The sequence below is a fragment of the Phaethon lepturus genome, unplaced genomic scaffold, assembly GCF_000687285.1.
Source record: "Phaethon lepturus isolate BGI_N335 unplaced genomic scaffold, ASM68728v1 scaffold42026, whole genome shotgun sequence".
Taxonomy (NCBI): Eukaryota; Metazoa; Chordata; class Aves; order Phaethontiformes; family Phaethontidae; genus Phaethon; species Phaethon lepturus.
Window position 1 is genome coordinate 32,155 of NW_010546372.1, and position 22,332 is coordinate 54,486.

At 43.9% G+C, this 22,332-nt stretch overlaps 1 protein-coding gene across 2 annotated transcripts in view; it reads left to right on the forward strand.

Annotated features, from left to right (window-relative positions):
• CEMIP (cell migration inducing protein, hyaluronan binding) overlaps positions 1 to 22,332 on the forward strand; it is a 52,514-nt gene that overhangs the window by 17,751 nt on the left and 12,431 nt on the right. For both annotated transcript variants that reach the window (XM_010289268.1, XM_010289269.1), the window contains exons 11-17: positions 5,823 to 5,998; positions 6,574 to 6,783; positions 12,731 to 12,936; positions 15,785 to 15,854; positions 16,719 to 16,847; positions 17,557 to 17,642; positions 20,420 to 20,551. In XM_010289268.1, coding sequence (XP_010287570.1) covers positions 5,823 to 5,998; positions 6,574 to 6,783; positions 12,731 to 12,936; positions 15,785 to 15,854; positions 16,719 to 16,847; positions 17,557 to 17,642; positions 20,420 to 20,551 — 1,009 coding nt within the window. The remainder of the gene's footprint in view (positions 1 to 5,822; positions 5,999 to 6,573; positions 6,784 to 12,730; positions 12,937 to 15,784; positions 15,855 to 16,718; positions 16,848 to 17,556; positions 17,643 to 20,419; positions 20,552 to 22,332) is intronic.

Below are 22,332 nucleotides of genomic sequence, written 5' to 3' on the forward strand. Positions count from 1 at the left end.
TGATTAGAGGCTGGTCTTTTCAAAACAGCTTAAGAGTGTTAATACTCAACTGCCATCAGGTTTTAGTAGGATTCAGTTGTCTAACTCTGGATTTCTGCAAATATCAGTGTAGAAAGCAAAAGAGGGCACCCAGGTACTGATCTTGTGCACTCTTTTACTGGAGTAATTACACTAACGTCAAAACTGTGGCTCGCAGGAGTAAGCGTGGTTTGCATGAGGAGTCAGCTCTGCAAGTCCTGCTCAAATGGTTGCTCACTCAAATGGAACTTTTTTCTTCATTTGCCTCCTTTGTTCAACTTTTTTTGCTTGTCATTTTTGTGCCTAGATTATTTTCTCTGTGGGAACAGATTAAAACTGTTTGATCTTCCAACTTCACAAGGTCTGGGGAGGGACAACAGTACAGGGCAGAGGGAGGGAGGAGGAAGGAAGGAAGGAAGGAAGGGTTGTGTTGTTATGATAGAACTGGATAGTAGGAAAGATCAAGTATTTTGTCTAGTTTCCCTGGGAAACAAGTCTTATCTGCATCTTGGTTGCTCTGTATGAAGTTACTACTAATGCTGATAAGTTTCACCATGGAACAAAAATGATGAAATGCTCTTTTGTGCTTCTATATGCTTTCGATAAAGCATGAAAAAACTATTTGTGCCTGGCATAATTACTCCAATTATCCCACATACTGGTGAGTCTATGATTAGAAGCACATGTATCTTAAATCCTGCTTATTGGATTGCGAATACTAGAGAGATATGGAGTTTACTGTGATCTTGTTCATGCAGAGAACTTTGAATTAAAAATGTAAATGCATAGTTGTCTAACAACTTCACAGCCTGTGTCAGCATTCATCTTGTGCTGTAAGGATGGGAGAAGTTACTCCACTATTAAAATTCAGATACTTACAGAGATTCAGGGAGTTCTGTTTAGAATTTGGCATCTTTTTATCTGGAACTTGCCAGAAGCTCTTTTTTTAAGGCAACCCTGGTGCTTGAAGGCTGGGCAGCAAATGTTGTGAAATGGCCCTTTCTAACAGTTTTTCAGAACTTTCTTCTACTTTTGGGCATTGCCTAGAAGCAGACTTGAAAGAAACATACTCAAGTTTACATAGCAGTTCAGAAGGGTTGAGTTTGGGCCTGATTTAAGTAAGGATTCGATCTGTTTCTCCACCAGGCCTGCCTAATCTTCCCATTCCAGCTGCAAGAGCTTACATGTCAAGTTAAGGAGAGGAAAAACCTAGAAGGTCAGAGAGGGAGAACCTAGCATTTACAGAAGTATGTCAGTAGATTGTCCAGTAGCTTCTGCACAAAGAGGGCATGAGGTGGGACAGGAGTGGGCTTAGGACAGAGCGTGACACTGCCACTGGGATAAAACACTACTAGACCTTGCAGAGACCTCTCAGTGCTCAGTTAAAGCCAGCATGAGCAGATGCACTGCCCTCGGGCCACAGCAATCCTCCTGTCGCACCTATCTGCAGCAATGACATCCACTCAATTCAACCTTGAAACCAGCTACAGAAGCTTTGATCCAATACAGCATTTAAGTATACACTTAATAATATCCACATGAACTCAGGGCTCTTCACACTCCTGCAACGGAGGGTGTATTTCTGACCTTTGCAGGACATCGTGCAGGACCATGAGGGAGAAAAGGGATGAAGGGCAGTAATAGGATGAGTTACCCAGCAGAAAACTGTCCCAAGAAGGCTTAGTTAGCTCCGAACTCCTTATAAACTTTCGTCCTTGCTGCTGGACGTCTTTTTACTGGAAACTTAATTTTCCATGTAAAAGTTATGAATCGGAAGTGTATTTTTTCGTTAAGACATCAGGTTGTACTGCATGGCTCGGGAAGCTGGTCAGCTCACTCAGACCATGCTGCGCTGCATTACGGGCTTGTGGCTTACAGATGCAATAGCAAACCCCATCAAGACCATTCAGAATAATGAGGATTTGACAGGTTGCCTGTGTGAACATTTGTTGGTTATTAAATATAAGCAATAGGGGCATTGCCACCATGACAAATGTTTGGCAAAAATGCTAAATCTGTCAGAGGTCTGGGCTGGCATCTACAATGAGTTGCGCTGATTTTAAAGACACCCTGAAGAATTCACTGTCACTGCATTACATGCGTTCAACACACAAGTTTGTGTTTAGCATTCCCTTTAAAAACTCTTGTTTAGGAAACAAGATTAGGTCTTTTAAAGACCCTGAGAGAGAAGGTCTTAGCCTTAGAGAGCCCAAAGGAGAACAAAAGGCTCTTTAGAGAAAAAAAAAAAATCCAGGAGCATCTTAGCTCCAATTTGTCTTCACCAAGCCCAGGCCTTCAAGTGCCTGTTTCACTTCTGAAAGGGAGATTTAGCAGTTTGTGTCATTTAGAGCCAAGGCATTTAGGCTTGAATGCATGAGTGTACCTGGGAGGGTTTTCAGAGACATCTGTGTAACTCACCAGAGCTGAACATTCTTCCACATCTGTAGCAGCTGAAATAGTTTTAAAATTCCACCCTTCCTAGGTTTGATAAGGCCTGAGACCCAGGTTTTATGGCTAGGTTCAAGTATGGCAGGTTTTCCTGGAGCTTTGTGCAGTTTGGAAAGACTCTGCTTTGAATTGCTGTGTTGACATAAGCATGCTCTTGATTAGTGGATCATCTATGTTTATCTTAATGCATACTTTCTTTTAATAATTACCTTGTCCTTAGCAGCAACTGGCGACTTTAATAGTCATTGTCTTGAGTAATAAGTATGGAAATGTGCTCATATTTTGCTGAATCAAGACTTGTACCAGGCAAGGCCACACATTAAAGAAGTGGTTCCCTGTGAATTTACATTTTGCTAACTGGAGGCACCGGTATGACAAATAGAGCAGTAAACCCAGGGCGTTTTTCCTAGTCCATCACACTGGCCTGTTGTGGGAAGACGTAATCCGTGTCACTGCAAGGCTTTGTTTGGTTTAGATTATAACATGGCACAAGTCTGGTTTGCTGGCGAGGCAACATCTGTCCATGAGGGAGGCAGCAGGACTGAGCCCAAAGGAGGAGATGGTGAATCAGTGACCCCCGGGTTTGTTAGCGGTTGGGCAATCACAGGCACTGGCTTTGATGCTGAAGCAGCAGACACATTCCTCCTACGTTCAAAGCACAGTGTTGCCTTTTTAGTATCAAACCACTTCAGTGCCAGTTTGCAAACCCCTGGCTTGGGTTTGCCCATGGTCAGTGCCCAGGGTCTCAGATGTCGTGGCTGCTCCCTGGGAAGGCTCCATGTGCTGGCTGCGAGCAGCAGCCTAACTTCGAATTTGCAGCTCTGCAGAGGGAGAAGCTCCCGTCCCCACGTGAACTCCCTGAACTCATCACAGAGCAGCTTCTTTTGTTGGTTTTTTTCATGCCTATCACTAAACATGCCCCAGCAGCTCCCTGGAAGTGCCATGTACCTATAAATGCACATTGTGGTGCTCCCAGGCACATGGGAAGTGGCCGGTGCTGGTTTCCAGCAGGCATTTAGAGCACCTGAGGGCTCCCGTGCCAAGGTCCGTCTCCTGCGAGACCTCCTGTTTCAGGAGCACAGCCCTATTGCCATGGGGAGCTTGAATTTCTGGCTGCCTGAAGGAGAGGTTTGTTTTTCAAAACTCTGTTAAAGGAGCTATTATTCAAAATCCACTTTTACGTTGGAAGGGAATTGCTTTCCATCTCTCCTTTTATCTCCAAACAAGTCAAGTCAGCAAAAGCACAAAGTGAAAAACATGCATCCAAGAAGTTATATTTAGAAACTGGTTAGTCCGTATTTAACATTCCTGTCAGTGCTTACACTGTTTTGCATGTCTGGACTGGTGTTTAAATTAAATACATGCAAGCATGACATTTATTATTCTAGAGCTCAGCACATGAATAACAAAACTGCCTATCTAATTTCACTGCCACAAATTCTGGAGAAGTGGCTTGAAATAGGATGTTCTTATGATTATCTGAACTTCTTCCTGCATTTCAGTAAATCAAGGAAAGGTCAGCTCCAGGGGAAACTGAAAAACAACAGCTTAAAAACAGTTTTATAATGAGAGGCTTGTGCTCCTTAACAGACTCTCCCAAGGGTCCAGCCCAGAGTACCCTCATGTGGAGGACACTCACTGCAGCGGCTTTTTTAATGTATGTGAACAAGGGAAGCAAAGCTGCTTTTTGGATGGGCTGGGCCTGGTTTTGGCCACATACCTGATGAGGCTCACTGGCTTCAGGGCAACAACACAGGGAAGCCCAGGACTTTCCTAGGGAGGCAATTACAAATGTGGGCGAGGTACAAACCCATGCCCTTTGCAGCCCCTCACTTCTGGGCTGAGCACGCAGCTTGGAGGAGCCTCATTTTCCCACCACAGTTGCGGGTAGAAATGTCTACCTGTCCTGCCATCACCACTCCTCTAGTTAACAGAGTGCTTTTTCGTATGATCACATTATTTTGAAGGCGTAGATTCCGAGGCAGAGGGCACACGTAGTGGTGTGAACCCTGTCCTGCAACACAGCAGTCTCAGAGCAAGGCGGAGTGCTCATCCTCCCCAAATCACAATATAACCATCAAACTACACTGCTCCCCGTTCCAGGAGAAAGAGGGAGTGAATGGTGTCTGCTTATCTTTGTTATGAAGTCAAAGCATCATGTTTTGCTTAAAACCAAGACTGTTTCAATATTCAAAATCCTCCCCTCGACTTGGCACCTCTGCTTAAGCATAAAGTGCTTTGCAGCTATAGCCAGGCTTCAGGCTTGCCATTTGTTTCTAATTACTGCTTTGAACGATTTCATTGAAATTAAATACATGCAAGTGTAGCATTCCTTAAAGTTCAGTGTTTACTTAAAGAGTTTATTACTTATTTTTACTGGAATAATACAGAATGTAGTCAGTAAGATGAACCTTTTCCCAACTGCATTCTCTGCAGAAAGCCACGGAAGGAAGGAGGGAGTATGAATATGTTTGAATGAAATTACAGCAAAGAGATTATTTTGCTTTCTAGACATCTGCATTGCCTGGACTTTACCCCTTTCTGGTCCAGACAGGGAAGGCTTTCCGTGCTTTTAACCCCTCCGTGGAGCCAGGTGTGTGTGTGGAGGCTGTTATGAGCAACCTGGCTTGGCAAAGAGAGATGTAGCACGTGGGGTAGACGGAAGATCCCTTCAACTCTGACTGCAGCAGAGCAGAGGGAAGCATTGAGAACAAGTTGGAGACATGCGGGTGGATCTAAAACTGAGAGATTTGGGAGGGCAGGCAGCAAGAGGTTTTTCAGCCCACAAACTGGATGAGGGGTTGCAATTGTCCCAAGCCACAATTTCCACAAGGCTTTCTGCCCAGTCCTCTCCCTGCTTCAGTTAACAGCCGTGGCGTTAGCAGGATCAGACTGATGCTCGCCCGTGGGCAGTGCTGTGGGATCTGAGCAGCTCCCAGTGCCTCACTATAGGAAGTGCTGAGCTGACCTTGGGGGTTTAGACTTTTCAGTAGCTACCTCATCAATTTTCTTTGCATTGGATGTTCATACACAGCTGACTGTAATCCAAAGTAAAAAGGTCTCAAGTGATCCCTTCTCAAGGTAGGAAATGTGTTTTGTCTAACAGACTGTTGGTTTAACTCCCTGCCTAAATGAAGAAACTTAAGACCAAAAATCCCACTTCCTCTGTTGCAAATATCTCAGCAAGACCTTGGGTGACACCTGTGCCTCAGCCTTCCCTCTTTTGAGGTGCTGGCCAACAGTTTTTGCTGACTCAGTTACGTCTTTCATTATCATGCCAGCCCCACCACAGGAAGCACGAGGGGAAACCAGCAGCATTGGTGGAGTAACCCTGAAACTGAATCTTGTTCCTTTAGGGAAAGCAACATACCTTCACACTGGCGAAGTCGTTGATGGCGTTGATATGCGGGCAGAAGTGGGGCTGCTGAGCCGCAATGTCGTGGTGATGGGTGAGATGGAGGCACGGTGCTATGAATACAGCAGCAAGTTATGCTCCTTCTTTGATTTCGACACCTTTGGGGGACACATCAAGGTAGGGCTGGAGCCCTCTCCTTGCACTTTCTTCCACCCAGCCACACCTTCACATACCAAGGGAACCAGGATGCAGGGAAGGAGGAATCCCTCGTGTCAGCCACTGAGCAAACGGCCTGTCCCCACAGTGCAGCAGATCCACCCCACTGCTGCTGCCTGTCCCTTGACTTTGAAGTGCACCTCACACCTCCGCACATGTTGCTCAGCCAGCCAGGCTGGTGTTCAACCCGTCCAAGATACAGTCTCCACATCCCAATCCCAGTTTTCCCCAGATTCTGCTGGTGCTCAGCCCAGGGAGTTTGATTTGAGCCCAGCTGACTGAAACTCATGGAAGATATTAAATCCTTCTAAAATGAAGTCAAATATAGCCATGGCAGCAGTGGTGGGATCAAAGAGCAGCTATGGTCCCCTTAGCCACAGTGACCTTCTTTCCCTTACCCTGCAGCCACACACTCCCTTCCGCGCAGTAAATCTCTCTAGGAGATACAGTGCAACCCTTCCTATCTCCGTATTCCCCATCCTTCTTGCCCTCAACAGTCTTTTATGTCTCTTGACTGATGTTCTGTTGTTCTTCAGATTGGTCTTGATTTTAAGGCTACCCATATTGAAGGTCTAGAACTGAAATACATGGGCCAGCAGACGATGGGACATTACCCAATTCACTTCCATATGGCTGGAGATGTGGATGAGAAAGGAGGCTACAACCCTCCAACGTATGTGAAGGATGTCTCCATCCACCATACCTTCTCCCGCTGTGTCACAGTCCATGGATCCAATGGTTTACTGGTAAGAAACTCAAATGTCTGCCTTAGAGATCAAGGCACCAGTCAAAATATTTCCTCATAGCATAAATACAGCTTAGTTATTTGCAGGGTGATGTGTTTTACTGTTAGAAATAGTGTCTGACTCCTCCCCCCATCCTGATTATGTGAATATATATTCCAGGCATATTTCAACCTGCATTAAAAAGGAGGAGGCTGATGTGGCACTGTAGGCTGTGTGTGACTCAGAGCAGGCAGAGCTGTTGTCTGTGACCAGCCCATCTCTAATGAGTAGTTGGATCTATCTATAGACAGACAGCTTGCTATTTAGAGAGGATAATCAGAAGGTTTAACTGTGCTTCATCTTTCCTATAACAAAGATTTGTGTTTGCAATGCCGTTCACAACATTAAGCATTCACAGAGCTCTGATTTGTCAGAGCGGCTCTCCAAAACAGTAAATCCTTTAGGATAAATCTATAAAATGACCTATGCTTACCAGACAAATTACAGGACACCAGGGATGATAAGAACATGTTCAGGTTCTCCCCAGATGTAGGGGTGCCTCCTTCTTTGGGGTAAGGATGCAGAGGGAAAACAATGCTACCTTACTGAGCATCCTGGAGACTGGCACATAACCCCAAAAGTCTTTCCTCACTCTTATCCCACCTCTGATGGCTGCTTCTTACCCATATTCAGGAAATGTGCAGACATTTACCCCAAAAGCAGAGCTGCTAAAGGTGTGAAATAAACAACAGGTTTGACTAGACAAGTTTTCCCCTAGTGCCATCTCGAATACCAAGTCTTAAATGCCAAGATTCCTGTAGGCAAAGGACTCTCACCCGTTCAGTGAGACAGCAGTGTGTTCTGAAATGAAAAAAGTGTATGAGAGCCCTGAAGAGGAATATTTGTACAGTCAAGAGCCCTGCTACCATATAAAACAGAGTTTTAAGAGAGGACACATCATTAGCAGTTGTAACCTGGATGGTCACAGCACATTAGGAGTTCATATCTACACCACTGTTTTAAAGTTACTGTACCGCCTCACAGCAGGAGCCTGTAAGAATTTGGGGGATAGCATTTCCTTTCAACACCTAGCTAAGACCCTGTACTTGTTGATTAATACTTCCTCCTTTACCGACTCCAGCAAATGAAGGGCTTCATCTTACAGCCTCCCTTTTGGCAAGGACCACAGGCTACAACCTTGAAAAGTGACAACATTGGAAGGGGAAGTCACAGGCATAATTAAAACACACAGAAGCTGAGGAGAGGGCATTGAAATTGCAGCTCCAGAAGCAGAGCAGCTTTTATCTGCTATTTATGAATCCGAGGTTTTGGTTTTGACCTCTACTCTTCTGAGTTTATAGCATGATCCTAAAAAGCTACCAAGTGAACACAGCTTCTAAAGAAAAAAGACAACCTACTATATAAATTATATAAGGCATTCAGGGTCATATGGCATCTTCTCAATTCAAAGTCGCCAGCACAAGGGCTCAGTATACAACTAATGTGCAGAGTGGAAAGGCAGTGTTGTGGGATCCCTTTGTCACACCATCATGGGCTGCTACCAGTGGCACCATAAACACATTCTCTGGCTGCACGGAGGTTACCCAGCTGTTGATGAGCTGCAGGTCAGTTAAAGCCCTGCTTCTGGATCTAATGTGAGATTTTCATTCCCTATTGATTAATACTGGCCAAACCAAAGACGCAGAGCCTGGCATTTTTCTTATCGGTCAGACAGATGGGTTCCTGTAGAGCATTTGGAAATAGTTCTGTCTCTTATGCTTTCTCCAAGTGACAGCTATGCCATGGGGCATCCATGGCATAGGGTTCCACATGCTCAGGCCTTTTCAGCCAAGATGGCATGATGAAATTTAGACAGGCTGATGTACCTGATGAAAGCAGCTTCATTGTTGTTACTCAACAGCCACAACTCCCAAAATGACTGTGCTTCGCCACCATGACAAGGCATCCAGGGGAAATCTTACAATTTAGGACATATAACCTGAAACATTAGTCAAGAATTTAGTCTCTGTTGATTATAATTTATAAAAAGGTGCAAATACTAAACTCTACTCATAATACTTAACCTATTGCTTATTTTACCCATTTAATTACTGACAGCAGAAATGAAAGCCCCAGTGAGATAAAGCAATCTGACCAAGTTTGTTCAGTTGCGTCACTGAAGACATGCTCCAAAGGCTGCATCACTTAAATGTTGTTTCATTGCTCTGTGGTAGACATCTGTAGTCAAGCAGCTCCATGCCCTGATTCATCAGGTGATCCCATCACAATCTCATCTGCTTTCTGACTCTATTTTCCTTCCTTTCGTCTTCCTGCTACCCCAGATATATTCACAGACACCCACATGAGTGTCTGATGAGTACAATGGTTCTTCTACACATTTCCTAGTTGCCTATTATCTTCTTACTTGGGCAATGCTACCTGTTTCTACATGCATGAACACCATTTATGCAAACAGCAATGAGTTCCACCTGCCCCCAGGTAACATTCATTCCCTCTGAGGACAGGTAGATCCAAAGCATACTTTGCTAAGGGAAATTTTGCCTTGATGATGTGCACAAATCACACTTTGGAAATAGCCATACAAAAAAATCTAGCTGGACTACTAAACCTCAGCAGAGCACAGCACTTAAGGATGTCCTTAACATTAGGCCATTGATTTCAAAGGAGCTTCTTGCACAACTATGGTTGAGCATCTGTGCAAATGCTTTAACAAATGGGAGAGGGGCTTCAGTTATTTTTAACTGTCATTAAAGCAGGCTGGTAATTTACATACAGACTTCCCTGCTTGCGTTGCTATCACTTTTCTCATGTCACTTCAAAGATACTCATATGGAAAACATTAGGACAAAAGGGTGTCCTGTTATTCCTAATGAAAGTTTTTCTGTGGATCTGTACAATGTGCTAAAAGTCACTGTCTCAGCATTAGCTCACTTCATTGATGGGCTTCATTCTGCACAATGCTACAAGTCCATATTCATTGGAAGACTCAGAGGGTCCTTCTGGAAACAAATCTGTAGAAAATTCTTTTCTCACCATAATTATTGTTTGAAAATGCAATAATTACCCGATGTTTTCTTTAATACATTGGCCATGAAACCACCTAGTTATGCCACTGCAATCCCAGGGATGAAACTTTGCTCTGATTCCCACTCTCTCCACTGGATGCCAACATGCAGGCTAAAATAGAAACAGTCATCAAGGTGGGAAATGAAATGGAGGTCAATAAACTGTCTGGCAGAATCCAGGGGAGAGCTGTACTTCATGCAATAAGAGGTTGGAATAACTGCTTCAGTGGTATCTGCTTTTAGTAATCCAGCTACACTACACAGCAATTGTTTCACCATGAAGGGCATTATCTGGCCATAAATTACTCATGGTTAAAGTAAGATTATGGACTATTAGGAAGGTTTTAATCAAATAAAAAATTAAATTAATTGGAAAAGTGATTTTGGAACAAGCATCTCATTTGCTATCCAAGCATCTCAGTGCTGGGCTTGTGCATGAAAACACACACAGCAAACCAAGTCAGAGCTGACCAAGAGATGAGATATGGGGAAAGTAGTTAATCAAATGGAGGGTGACAAATACATTAGGGACCAGGTCCCTGGCTGATAGTTCTGACTTGTTTGGAGAACATGTCTTATGAGGAGCGGCTGTGGGAACTGGGGTTGTTTAGTCTGGAGAAGAGGAGGCTAAGAGGAGACCTTATCGCTCTCTACAACTACCTGAAAGGGGGTTGTGGCAATGAGGGTGTTGGTCTCTTCTCACAAGTAACAAATGATAGGACAGGAGGAAATGGACTCAAGTTGCACCAGGGGAGGTTTAGATTAGATATTAGGAAAAACTTTTTTACTGAGAGAGTGGTCAAACATTGGAACAGGCTGCCCAGGGAGATGGTGGAGTCACCATCACTGAAAGTATTCAAAAAACGTGTGGACATGGCACTTTGGGACATGATTTAGTGGGCATGGTGGTGTTGGGTTGATGGTTGGACTTTATGATCTTAAAGGTCTTTTCCAACCTTAACAATTCTGTGATTCTGTGTTGTTCTGTGGGCTTTCAGGGATGAGCTAGGAGAACAATGGGTGTTTGCTGGCTCTGAGCCCCTCTGCCAATGCGCCCTCCTCTCTCCGCTTCTCTCCTCTCTCACCGTACCAGGAGGTGCGTTCCCCTGTGACGTTACTTCCCACGCACAGAGGTGGGCTTTGCCCCGCTATGGTCCGGTCATTACAGGTTTTCATGTCCTAGTCCTGGTGCAGTGTTGTGCTGGCTGCAAAGATAAATGGCCATCCAAATGGCTATCATTTCTCTAAGGAAACCCTTCCTGTCATCTAAATGTCACAGCACCATTACTTACATGTCTTTCCAATATATGTTCTGTGAGAGAAAGCTAACAGGTTTCGGTGGCAGTTTCTGTTCAATTCTGACATCTCTGTGGTTAAAAGACTTCCTCTACATGTTGGAAAACTCCTTCTGAAGATAGGTCATTCTCCTGGAATGTTCTCCTATCCCATAAACTTTTACCACTACAAGGCTGGGACAACTCATGCTTTCAAGGGGGGACAGTTCAGTCTAGTATATACGTTTTACACCTGAAAAAGTATCATCTCATTAGATCGGGGAAGTTAGCAGTAAATTTTGGTGAGGTACTTTAAAGGAATGTGCCACTTTGCAGGTTACTTTAGCTGTGTTTAATTTTCTGTGATGACTCGTGTTCAGAGATTTGAATATTTACACTGGAGCACAGATGATACATAATACACGTGTGTGCAGCTGTAAACTTGTAATAGATTTGGCAAGCAAAGTGTTCTTTCTTATGTGAAAACATATTTGTAATCATTTAATCACTAGTCCTGGCACCTGAAATTGGTGCTCCTTGCCTTGAGAACAAGGCATGAAGATGACAGAGGAGTCCCAGGCCTGTTTACAGAAGTAGTTCAGGCACTTGAGCACCCAGGTGTCTCAATGACCATAAAGAAAAGGCCTTCTACCTAGTTCAATATTGTCTTTTGCCCTTTGGCAATTGCTGTTTCATTGGAAGCATTTGTAGGAACACATTGGTGTCAGGCTAAGCTTTGCCAGGAAGATTTCCTGAGTCCAAGGTGGTTGATGGGTGGAAGAGCCAGGAGAGAGCCCAGGAGAGCCAGAACTTCACCTGGCCGATGGAGACTGAAATTAATTTTCCATATCCCAGACATATCCACTAACAACTGTCTTGCTGGACACGGTGTGTCTGAGGGCTGTTGTTTCCCAGCCAGTCCTAACCTTAGGCTTTGAATTCACATATCTGCTCCTGAAATTGTTTTCTCACATTTTTCAGTGGGGTGATGGGTATTGTTCGTCCAACACAACGGTGTCCCAATGTTGACAACATTCAAACCAAAACCAGAACAGCTCTGATTAACACCAGCTGATTTGTTTCAGGGTCAAGTAAAGCTCCTGTCAACAACTGGGAAAAAAGGATCAGGTCAAACCTAAGACAAGGCAGCCTGTCTGGAAAACAACTTGCTGCCTCTCTGATAGACTGAAAAAATATTTTTTCAGCTCAGCTGCATTTTTCAGATGCATTTTATGTAGCTACTCATGTAACTCCACGTGAAGATGAATGAGCCCAGATGTGATTTGAACATGTAACATCCTCCATTCATCCCCCAGCCTGTGCTTTTTCCAGCCTCATGCTAAGACAGTCTCTGATTTCACAGGCAGACAAAAGAATGGAATGACCATTTCCTAGGTGATGACAAATTCTAATTAAATTTGTGTTGGAGTTATTGCTTATAGTATAGGCTCTTAAGAGCAGAGAGTGATCTTGGTTTTGTTTTTGCTTATACACCCTGAGTTCAAGAGGGTACTGAGGTTCCTATGTGCCATTGCTGTAAAGTTTCTTCTTATTACGCAGTGGCTGAAGCATGAAACCTGAACACTGACCTTTGTTTTCTGCATGCAGGTGAAGGATGTTGTGGGTTACGATGCACTGGGACATTGCTTCTTTACAGAGGATGGACCAGAAGAGCGCAACACATTTGATCACTGCCTTGGACTGCTTGTTAAACCTAGCACTCTGCTCCCCTCCGACCGAGACAGCAGGATGTGCAAGCTGATCACGGAGGGAGCTTACCCGGGGTACATCCCTAAACCCAGGCAGGACTGTAGGTGAGTGAGATTCTTCCTTTTCTTCTTTCTTTTCTTTGCAGGACTTAGCCACAGAAGATGGCTAAATATGTACATGTATATGATTATGTAGTCATCTGTAGAGGTCTGAGCTGCACAGCCCAAAGGTTGGGAGAGCAGACTCCTGGGATCTTTATACTTGTGCTATTCAGATGCCTGCACAGCTAGGATGTAATTTTCATTTTTAGCATAAAGTCAATTGAGATGGTTGCTACCTCAAACATGGAAAATTGCTCCTTCAGAGTACATGGTGATGCCTTGTGCCTTATGGAGTCATGGTCCCAATGGCTCAGCGAACAGTTGCTGAGTTCAGAATGGGCTGGGTTCTGACATTCGTGCTCATGTCAAATGGGAGATGATTTTGAAAATACTCCTATTAATCAAGAAATCATTATTTGTAAAGAACGGATACTGTTAAGCATTAGAGTTTTTTCTTAGAGGAATTCATGTGTTCTTCATTAGCAGTAATTTTTAATGACAGGTTAGAGAAAGGCCAGTCACAAATACTGTAGTTGCAGTTGACCCTGTCATAGGCAGGGTATGGACTCACTGAGCTCCTGAAGGCCATTCTAGCCCTCCTTCCCATGATTTTCCAGCTGTTTTTCTGCCTAAAAATCAAGGTGCACAACCTAGGGATATGATTTCATTGCTAATTACTGGCTGTTCAGGGGACCTGCTCATTTTCATGCATATCAGGCAGCTAATTATCTTTCTTTTTCTTCTCCCATCCCCCCAGCTCTTCTTGAGAGAGTACTAAACTCTTAAAGTAAAACCTGTGTGCTTAGCAGCTAGGCAAGCAGATCCCCAGCGGTAGCCCAGGGAGCATAGCAAGTGGTCTGGAGAAAATCTCTGGAACCATGTTGTTTTCAGAGTGTTTTCCATTAAAAACTGGATGCCAAGCTTGCCTTTAAGAGTTTAAAATTGATGATGGATCATCTTGAGGACAAGACTCCTGTGCAACAGAATGGGAGGTCTTCCACAGTGAAGTTTTGTCTTGAGATCATAGAGCCCTGGCGCTGTGTTGAAGCTGCTGGGAGACAGGAACACTTCTGCCCATAGTCCAGATTTTTCTCCAGGATTTTATTCTGCTGCAGTTGGAGGGCGGGGAGGGGAGCTAAGTTGCTGACACACAGAAAGTCAATGAGAAAGTCTCTGGAGCCAGACTTACATCCTGAAAGTGAGACAGTTAGAAGCTGATTGATGCCTAAAACTAAAAATCTTCAGGGATTTTCTTTTATTTGGAAATACTCTCAATCTGCTGAGACTGTTTCAGTATCACCCATGCCGTCCTCAGAACAAACTGGGGTTTTGTCCAAAGAAACATATTTTTAGCTTTTTACTTTGGCAAGGGCAAGAGATGAATTCATGCAATGCTCTTTTTCACATCTGTGTTTGTTTATAAATTACACTTAATGTCTCCATTCATAAAATAAGAGTTAATCAGCCATTGTGCTCATTTTCCACTGATAATCCATTTAATAGACAGAGAGACATCTTTTGTGTCATTTAGGAGACTCTTACATGAAAAAGCACTAGGAGAGATAGGCGGAGATCTAATGAAAAGGTCCTACGGTACTTTGATCTGTGATGTCTTCCTTCGTAAAAAGAATTCAAGGTCTGATCAGAAAAATAACTTGTTTTGCACTGGGATCATCCACCCTGTAAGTGCATGAGTACACTAACGCTACCCCTGAGGCAGCAGCGAAGGCACTCAGCGCAGGGACAAGGGACAAGCACCGGCTGCGGCTCCGTCGGCTTGGAAGAGGCAGGCAGGCAGGCAGGCAGGCAGCTGCTGCCAGAAATTAGGACAGTAGGATTGTGCCAAATGACACAGTAACCTGCCCAATCCACGTGGCTCTGAGAAATGGGAATGGGCTCAAAGACAGGTCACTGTGGAAATACAATGGCCTTGCATACGCAGCAGGAGGTAGTCTATAAATAATCCCAAATTGTTTCTTTCTAGGCCTGTCTCATGCCCAAAATAGAAAAATTTTGCTGTTTTCATGAGGAAGTCTCACAAACGGAACTTCATCTTAGGCCAGCAAAATCAGTTGGCCTAAAGCCCCCATGAAGTCCTTCACAGCAAGATTAAAATAGACATAAAGGTTCCATAGGTTCATTCCCTGCAGGAAGGTGAACCTTACCCAGCAGATTTAGGGAGCCAGCCTGCTGGTTGTAAGCACTGGATGTTTTCCTCCCAAAGTTCATGTGCTGTTGGTTAATGAATGCTGTATGTCACAGCACCGACAGTGATGGATTGGTCTTTCCTCCTTGATGGGAATCTTTCAATTAAGAATCTTTTATGTGCATTAGGCAAATGGAGCCCCTTTGTCCCAAAAGAAATGCATAGGAGGGTGGGAGCAAATAAAGTTAATGAATCACAGCAGCTCTTGGACAAGGAAGGTACCAGGGTACACCTGGAAAGCCCTTAAGAGGCAATTCATCGGGTCCCTTGATTAAACAAGTCTCTAATGAACCTGAGGGCTTATTTGGGGGCAATGCTCTTTTCTGTAACCTGTGCAACAACATATTTACCTTATCATAAAACATGATTGACATCTGACAGCTTCATAGCAGGCTTGGAATTGCAGTAGAAATTCCTCATTTAATACTCGGCTTTTCAAAAGATAAGGCCATGCTCTCTGTCAAATCGCAGAGGACAAATGTGGTATGAGAAGAGAAAGAAAAAAACCATTCCCATTGCCCCCTAGGCAGGACCCCTTATCTGGGGGGTTATCGGCCCTGCCTGTACTGGGGGGAGTTGATCAGTGACTCTGGTGTGTGCTTGAAGTGTCATTTTCATGTTACTCTTTGTTTTCTTGACCTGCAGCGCTGTATCCACCTTCTGGATAGCCAACCCACACAACAACCTTATAAACTGCGCAGCTGCTGGATCTGAAGTGAGTGCAGAAGTTTCTTATTTGGTAACAACTCAGACCAGTTACAGCCCTGCAAGGCTGAGGCTCTTGCTGGAATAAAACCTGCTTCTGTTACTCAAGCATTTTTGAAACTGATAGATCGAGATGTATATTAATGTGGCTAGTGCTGCCAATAAAAAATAATATTTTTCTTTTTCCTCCACATTTCTTGTCACTTGCTGTTTCTAGAGCTGGATGGCTTTAACAAAAATTCCCAGGCTTTGCACGGTGTGCAGACTGAATAAATTAAATAAATGTTACTGTGGAGTCTCAGTGAAGTCTTTGGCAATGATTCTGTTGATTGCAGTACAGTAATGGTGCTCTGAAATTTCAATCAGCACCAATGCTAATTCAACAGGAATTCTTGGTCACACCAGGAGCCTTTATTTTCCTACTAAGACAAATAAACAAGCAAACCAAGACTTAAACAAAGAGATGTGGTCTTTCCAAAGCTTCCAATCTGAATACATCGATTCAGGCTCCTAGATACATTTTTAAGCAACTAAATAAAAATTATTTGATTTTTAAGATGCTCACATGCAGTGATAGGAGGACATCAGTGTATATGTGCGTGTTATGGATTTCAAAAGTCTTGCTTATAGCTTCAACATAGATGTCAAAGCTTAACTTAAGGCACTGTGAAGATGCTGGTCAGGAGTGTGAATGGGAATGTATGTGTGTGTTAAACTCTTTGCTGCACATAGTTATACAGGTCAATGCTGCTAGCTGTGATTTGTCCTGAAATCTTCTGGCTTACGTCTTGTGGCTTTATTGTTAAATCATTGGGCTAATGTAGACCAGCAAAGAAGCTCAAGCAAAGGCTCAGATGTCTGTTGTCTTTCTCAGGAAACAGGCTTTTGGTTTGTTCTGCACCACGTGCCGACGGGGCCCTCGGCGGGCATGTATTCCCCTGGCTACTCGGAGCACATGCCGATGGGGAAATTCTCCAACAACCGCGCACATTCCAACTACCGGGTGAGTCTGCACGCAACGGGAACACTGCCCTCGAAAAAAACACCATTTCGGTCCAGCTCTCTGGGTCTGCAAGCTATTAATGTCTGTGCTTTCTGTTTCACTAAAAGTTACTGCAAGCTTGTCTGCAGATAAAGCAGCTTGTGTGCTGGCGTGGAGGCTCTCGGAGTCAGCCAGCACCCGCTTCACTTGGCTCTTGGGCATTCAGAGAGGCTCTTCCCTCTGCTCAGGCTGCTTCTTTGCTTCTGCACTCCTAAAATAGTGCCTCCAGGAGCATCTATTGGCAGCTTGTCTAATTATAGACCTCAACTGCCAATGTTAGCAATTAACTGAACAGCTTCTAGAGGGATAAATACCGGCCACTGTGTCTAATCGCCTTCTCTTTACTTATTTACCCTTCACATGCCGTGTTGTGGGGCTGTATGTTACTGCTACCGAGGGCTTTAGACTGTAGTAGGGTGTTTATGTGTATGGGGATAGATACATGCATTTACAAGAGATGTGCAGTTTCTGGAAATTTGCAGCAATTTGGGGGCGTATATGCAAGTCCGGATAGTCCGGCAGCCCTCTGTTTGACATGCTGCTAACGGAAGCAGTTATTAGGGTCATGCAAGTGACTTTGGTTTAGAACACCGGGAGGCAGAGCCTGGAGGTGGGAAGAGCTGTAAAATCTATAAATATACTGTAATATTGCTTATCTCTTTTCTTTTAGGCTGGAATGATCATTGATAATGGTGTGAAAACCACTCCAGCCTCAGCCAAGGACAAAAGACCTATCCTGACACTGATTTCTGGGAGGTAAGGGTTTTGCACGCTTCTGGTTTGGAAAAGACTTCTCTATAGCACTGACTGAAAGCTATGAAATTGCCCCCAAGGAGGCTGACAAGAATCATTGCAATGCCTTTGGGGTGGCTCTTACTGAGGAAAGGTCTTCGCTTGGATTTACTACTTTTTAATTTTGTCTTCCCCATTCCCAATCCTAAGGGACCCCCAGCACCCACACACTTCTGGTTTTGTCCTTGCACTTTAGCTGGAGGGGATATTACATCTGTTCTACGGTGTTCCATTGACTTTTAACTTTTTGTGGATAAGTAAGAAAATTACATGTTGTCTGGTCAACAGCCACACTGGGCAGAACTTGCTGCAAGAGTTTCCCAGGAATAAGAAATTAAAGTATTTCCTGGGAATGCTGTTGATCGTCTTCATTCTTGTAGGACCTGCTTGAACAGGGAGCGCTTATGTGATGGAGCTTACACTTTGATTTCCAGTTTCTGTCTAGTTCCAAATCTGATGAAGCAATAACAATTAAATACGCAGATCAACCCTTCATCCCTGCTGCTGTGCCCAGCCTCTGTGCGGCATAACGGAGTCATTTAGACATACTGAAAACCTCTCTATAGACCATATCGTATCAGCAGACCTAACATGGTCTGAAGGCTTCTGAGAGTCCCCACTCTTTTCCCAAAGCTGACCCCAGCGAGGAGGCTGATGTAAGCAGAGGGCTTCTTGCGGGCAAAGTGTCATAGCATAAGGACCACACTTGCACCCTTTTATCTCTTTAAGTTGAGTCTGGCTCTTGACTTAGTTACCAGCCCCAGGGAGAGAAAAGGACTTAAATATTCTCAGGTTTCATAGTTTTCTTTCCTGCCAGACCAATTGCCTCCAGTGGCACCCAACCTGCATTCCCCCATGACTGGATTTCCTCATAGAAGAAACCAGGTAGGGAAGAGAAACCTGCTGCAAACCTCTGCTCAGCAGGGCAGAATGACTGTTAATCTCTTCCCTTTCTCCTTTCCATCTCTGGGGAAGAGAGATGATTCAGAGAGAGGTCCAGATTGCTGCGTTGCAGGGGTGGGGTCAGTCCTCGTCCCCCAGGGAACCCAGCCAGCAGCTCAGGTATCGGTTATTCTGTGAGCCACATCGCTCCAGTGCCCTGCCTAACACCTGATGATAAAAGATGTTCAGAAGTGAATGTGATTTACATTATTTTTATGCTCAACTAATTGAAATGATTAATTCAATAATAAAAGTAACTCCTAAGAAAATAACTTATTAAGAGAAGCCTGCTCTGTAAGTATCACCAAATTCTCTTGGGAGCTTGATGCTTTTCCATATTGCTGAGCGCGTGCCTTGGGAAACTGCCTGCTGCCACAGACGCAGTAAGTGATTACAAAAGGCAATTTGTCCCTTGCCATACAAGGGCAGGAATGACCCCTGGAAGCCAAGCAATTCATAATGCAGTCACGTTTATGCTTGGGGGTTGCCCCCCAGCACAGGCTACAGTTCACATTTTTTATACCACTTTCCACTTTTCATGTGACAAGACTGAAAGACCGAATGAATTATTATAGCTGGACTGTCTGGGGCAAACTGTGAGGTAGGCTGGACAGTTGGAGACATTATTCTGCATTCAGTTACAGCATTAAACATCTGGGCCAAATTCTGTACTCTGTAGTGTTCCTCCAGTTATACATGGATGTAAATGAAATGGGAATCCATCTCAAAATATCTGTATTTAACAATGTCTGGGGAATTCACAAGGGCTGGTACTAAATCTCTCTCTGAAAGCAAACTCACAGTGATGAAGCTGCCAAAGCAATATTCATTTACTGGAACCCTATCAGCCCGATGCTCAGTTTTAGATTGCTATGATGGCTTATTAAGCAAAGCAAAGCGCTATTGAATATCTGTTAGCCATTTGACAGCTTGGCCTCGCTAACCATGGGTGAGGCATGAATTTTAATCTCTGGACCATCCTTTGCTGGCACTGAGTTGGATACTCATCTGTCAGGCTTTCTAAGCTGTATAGTGTGATGGAAGATGATTCTTCAGTAGCAAAAGGGAGAGCTGTGCCTCCGGACTGGGGAAATGAGAGCCGAGCTCAGCATCACCATAGCGAGCCAGATCCTTGCTCAGATCCTGTAGCCCAAGCGGTGGCCAACAGGCAGCAGCTGAGGGCAAACATTGCTGCAGTTTCCACTCATGTCTGCTTTTTTCCTACGTCAGGCCAATATTTCATCATACTTGAGAACTTCAAAGTTAATAAATCTCGTACATGTGTCATGCGTGGGTAACGTATAGTGGGAATAACAAAGGACATACTCTCAGCCCCTCTCCAAGATGTTTTAATTCCTTTCCACAGCGAGGAAAATTTGGCAGTGGTGCTCATTGCCACAGTATAGCCAAGATTAGGAGATAAGAATGTTCAAAAGGGAAAACAAAAGGATATTTATCTAAATAACAGGGATATACTAAAGGATAACAGTAAGGGTTTAAAAAATATCTCAGACTTTTGGGAGCAATAATAAACTTTCCATGCTTTCAGCAATATATCAGCAATACAATAATGGAAAGGTGAAAGGAAACTTGGAGCAGGTCTTTACAACTGCTTTGCCTGGACCATCCTTCCCTTGGCAGTTGGGTCTGGCCATTGCTGCTTGACTAGACATGCTACTTGGATAGACTGTTGTCCCAAAGCTGTTCCTGAGTTAGCAGAAACCAGATGTTTAGCAGAGTCGTGCACCGAGCAAGGCTGCCTTCCTTCGCCAACCTTTCTTCTCTCCTTCTGGTTACAGATACAGCCCACACAAAGATGCTGATCCTTTGAAGCCCAGGGAACCTGCAATAATTGAGCACTTTATTGCCTACAAGAATCAGGATCATGGGGCCTGGCTGCGGGGTGGAGATGTGTGGCTGGACAACTGCCAGTGAGTTTTGCCTTATTTCAACTCTCGGAGTTCAGCCTGGTGTTTATGGCAAGCATAGCTGTGGTTCAGACTATATCGCTTTGCACCTTTCGTATATCCAAGATTGAAATAAAGATGAAATGTTAAGTAAACACAGGCATTATTTTAGATAAACAAAACCTGCTTTGTCTGAACTGAAGTTCCCTCAGATTGTTTCTCTGTGTGATCCTGACCAGCATTCAAAAATGGTCACATACACACAGACACAGAACACACAGATGCAAATAACTAAAAATAAAAACTATATTTTTACATGAAAAAATTAGGTGCTTTGATAAGAAAGCAGCAAAATCCACCATCTTCTGTGGCTAAACCTGGTCACAGATGAGTTTTATGTGGTTCACTGTTATGCTGAATAAGCGAGTACTGATGAAGCAGACCTAAACCTACACATCGAAGTGGCAAGGGAGGGAGACTGGGCAAGTGCATGTTGTGCTCTTTGAAGGCTGTTTCCTGCACTGGTCAGAACAGATATTTGTTGCACTTGAAAACAGATGATCTTCTACAGTTTCTTTTGCTGAGCCTGGCTCTTGATATCAACCTTAATGAAGAAAGAGGAGAAAAAGGAAAAAGCTATTTTACGAGGCACGTTGTGATAACCCCAGCAGGAAAAAAACTGGTGTCCAATTCCCAGCCAGAACTGCCTTACCTTTGAGTGACCCAAATCTCTTAAAGCAACCAGTGGTACGAACTTGCTCTAGCGACCAGTCAGGTTGGCGAGAATGAGACTGGAGCAGAACAGTCAGAAACACGATATTCAGTAATACAGTTTGTGCTTCTTACGAGTTTATGAACCAGAAGTATCTAGCACACTCCATGTCCAGCAAGAGTTGTCTTTGCAGATCACACTCGTGTAACTGAGACATGTGCATCGCTTATGGAGCAAACGCAGCGCGTGGAGGTTGCTAGAAGACTGAGTACTTTACCAGTTTGCAGCAGCAAACCTATGAGTGTATGTGAACTCGAGGAAGCAGCCATCAAAGTCTAATTGTCTTTATAGCCACAGTAATTTCCAATTCTATTGCTACAGAAAGACTTATGTATTACGTTAACAAAACAAATGTTAATGTGGCGTGCAGTACATAAGCTACGGTGTACGTTTATGGGGCTGGAGAAAGCAAAGGGGAGGCGATAGCGTGTGAAGGGCTGCCACCTACAGCCAGCAGCAGGACAAAGCTGGGTTTTACTCTGCTGTGGCGTCTCCACTGGTATTTTTGCCGAGATCAGTGATAGAACTGTTAAGAGTGACACCGATATGAAGATACCATCAAGACTTAACTCAGTATCATATTAATTCTAGCCTTCCTATAAGCAGGAGTCATGGACCGACAGTTGCAATTTACGTCATCTAAAAGCTTTGGAATTTCAGCAAAATGGAAGGACATTTTAATTTTTTTATTATTTCTTTTATAAGCAAGATCTGAACTCTATCCTCCTGTTGATGAAAGAGAAGCCAAGCTTCTCTGTTTTTAAAACAGTTCCTCTTGTTAAGTTATATCATGGAAGCGGTATGTGATACATGATCACAGGGGAGCACAGAGGTGTGCATAAGGTAAAGCACTATTAAATAATAAAAGCTAGCTGGAGTGAGAGATACGTGTGTTCTTTTCACCTAACAGTGAAAAGAGCATGGTCGTTAGACACAGGGAAAAAGCTTTATCAGACAAGTAAACTATGCCCAGTAATCTCTGACTTAACCTCAGCTTGGAGCAATCAGGTGCATGTCTGCTGCTTCGTATGAT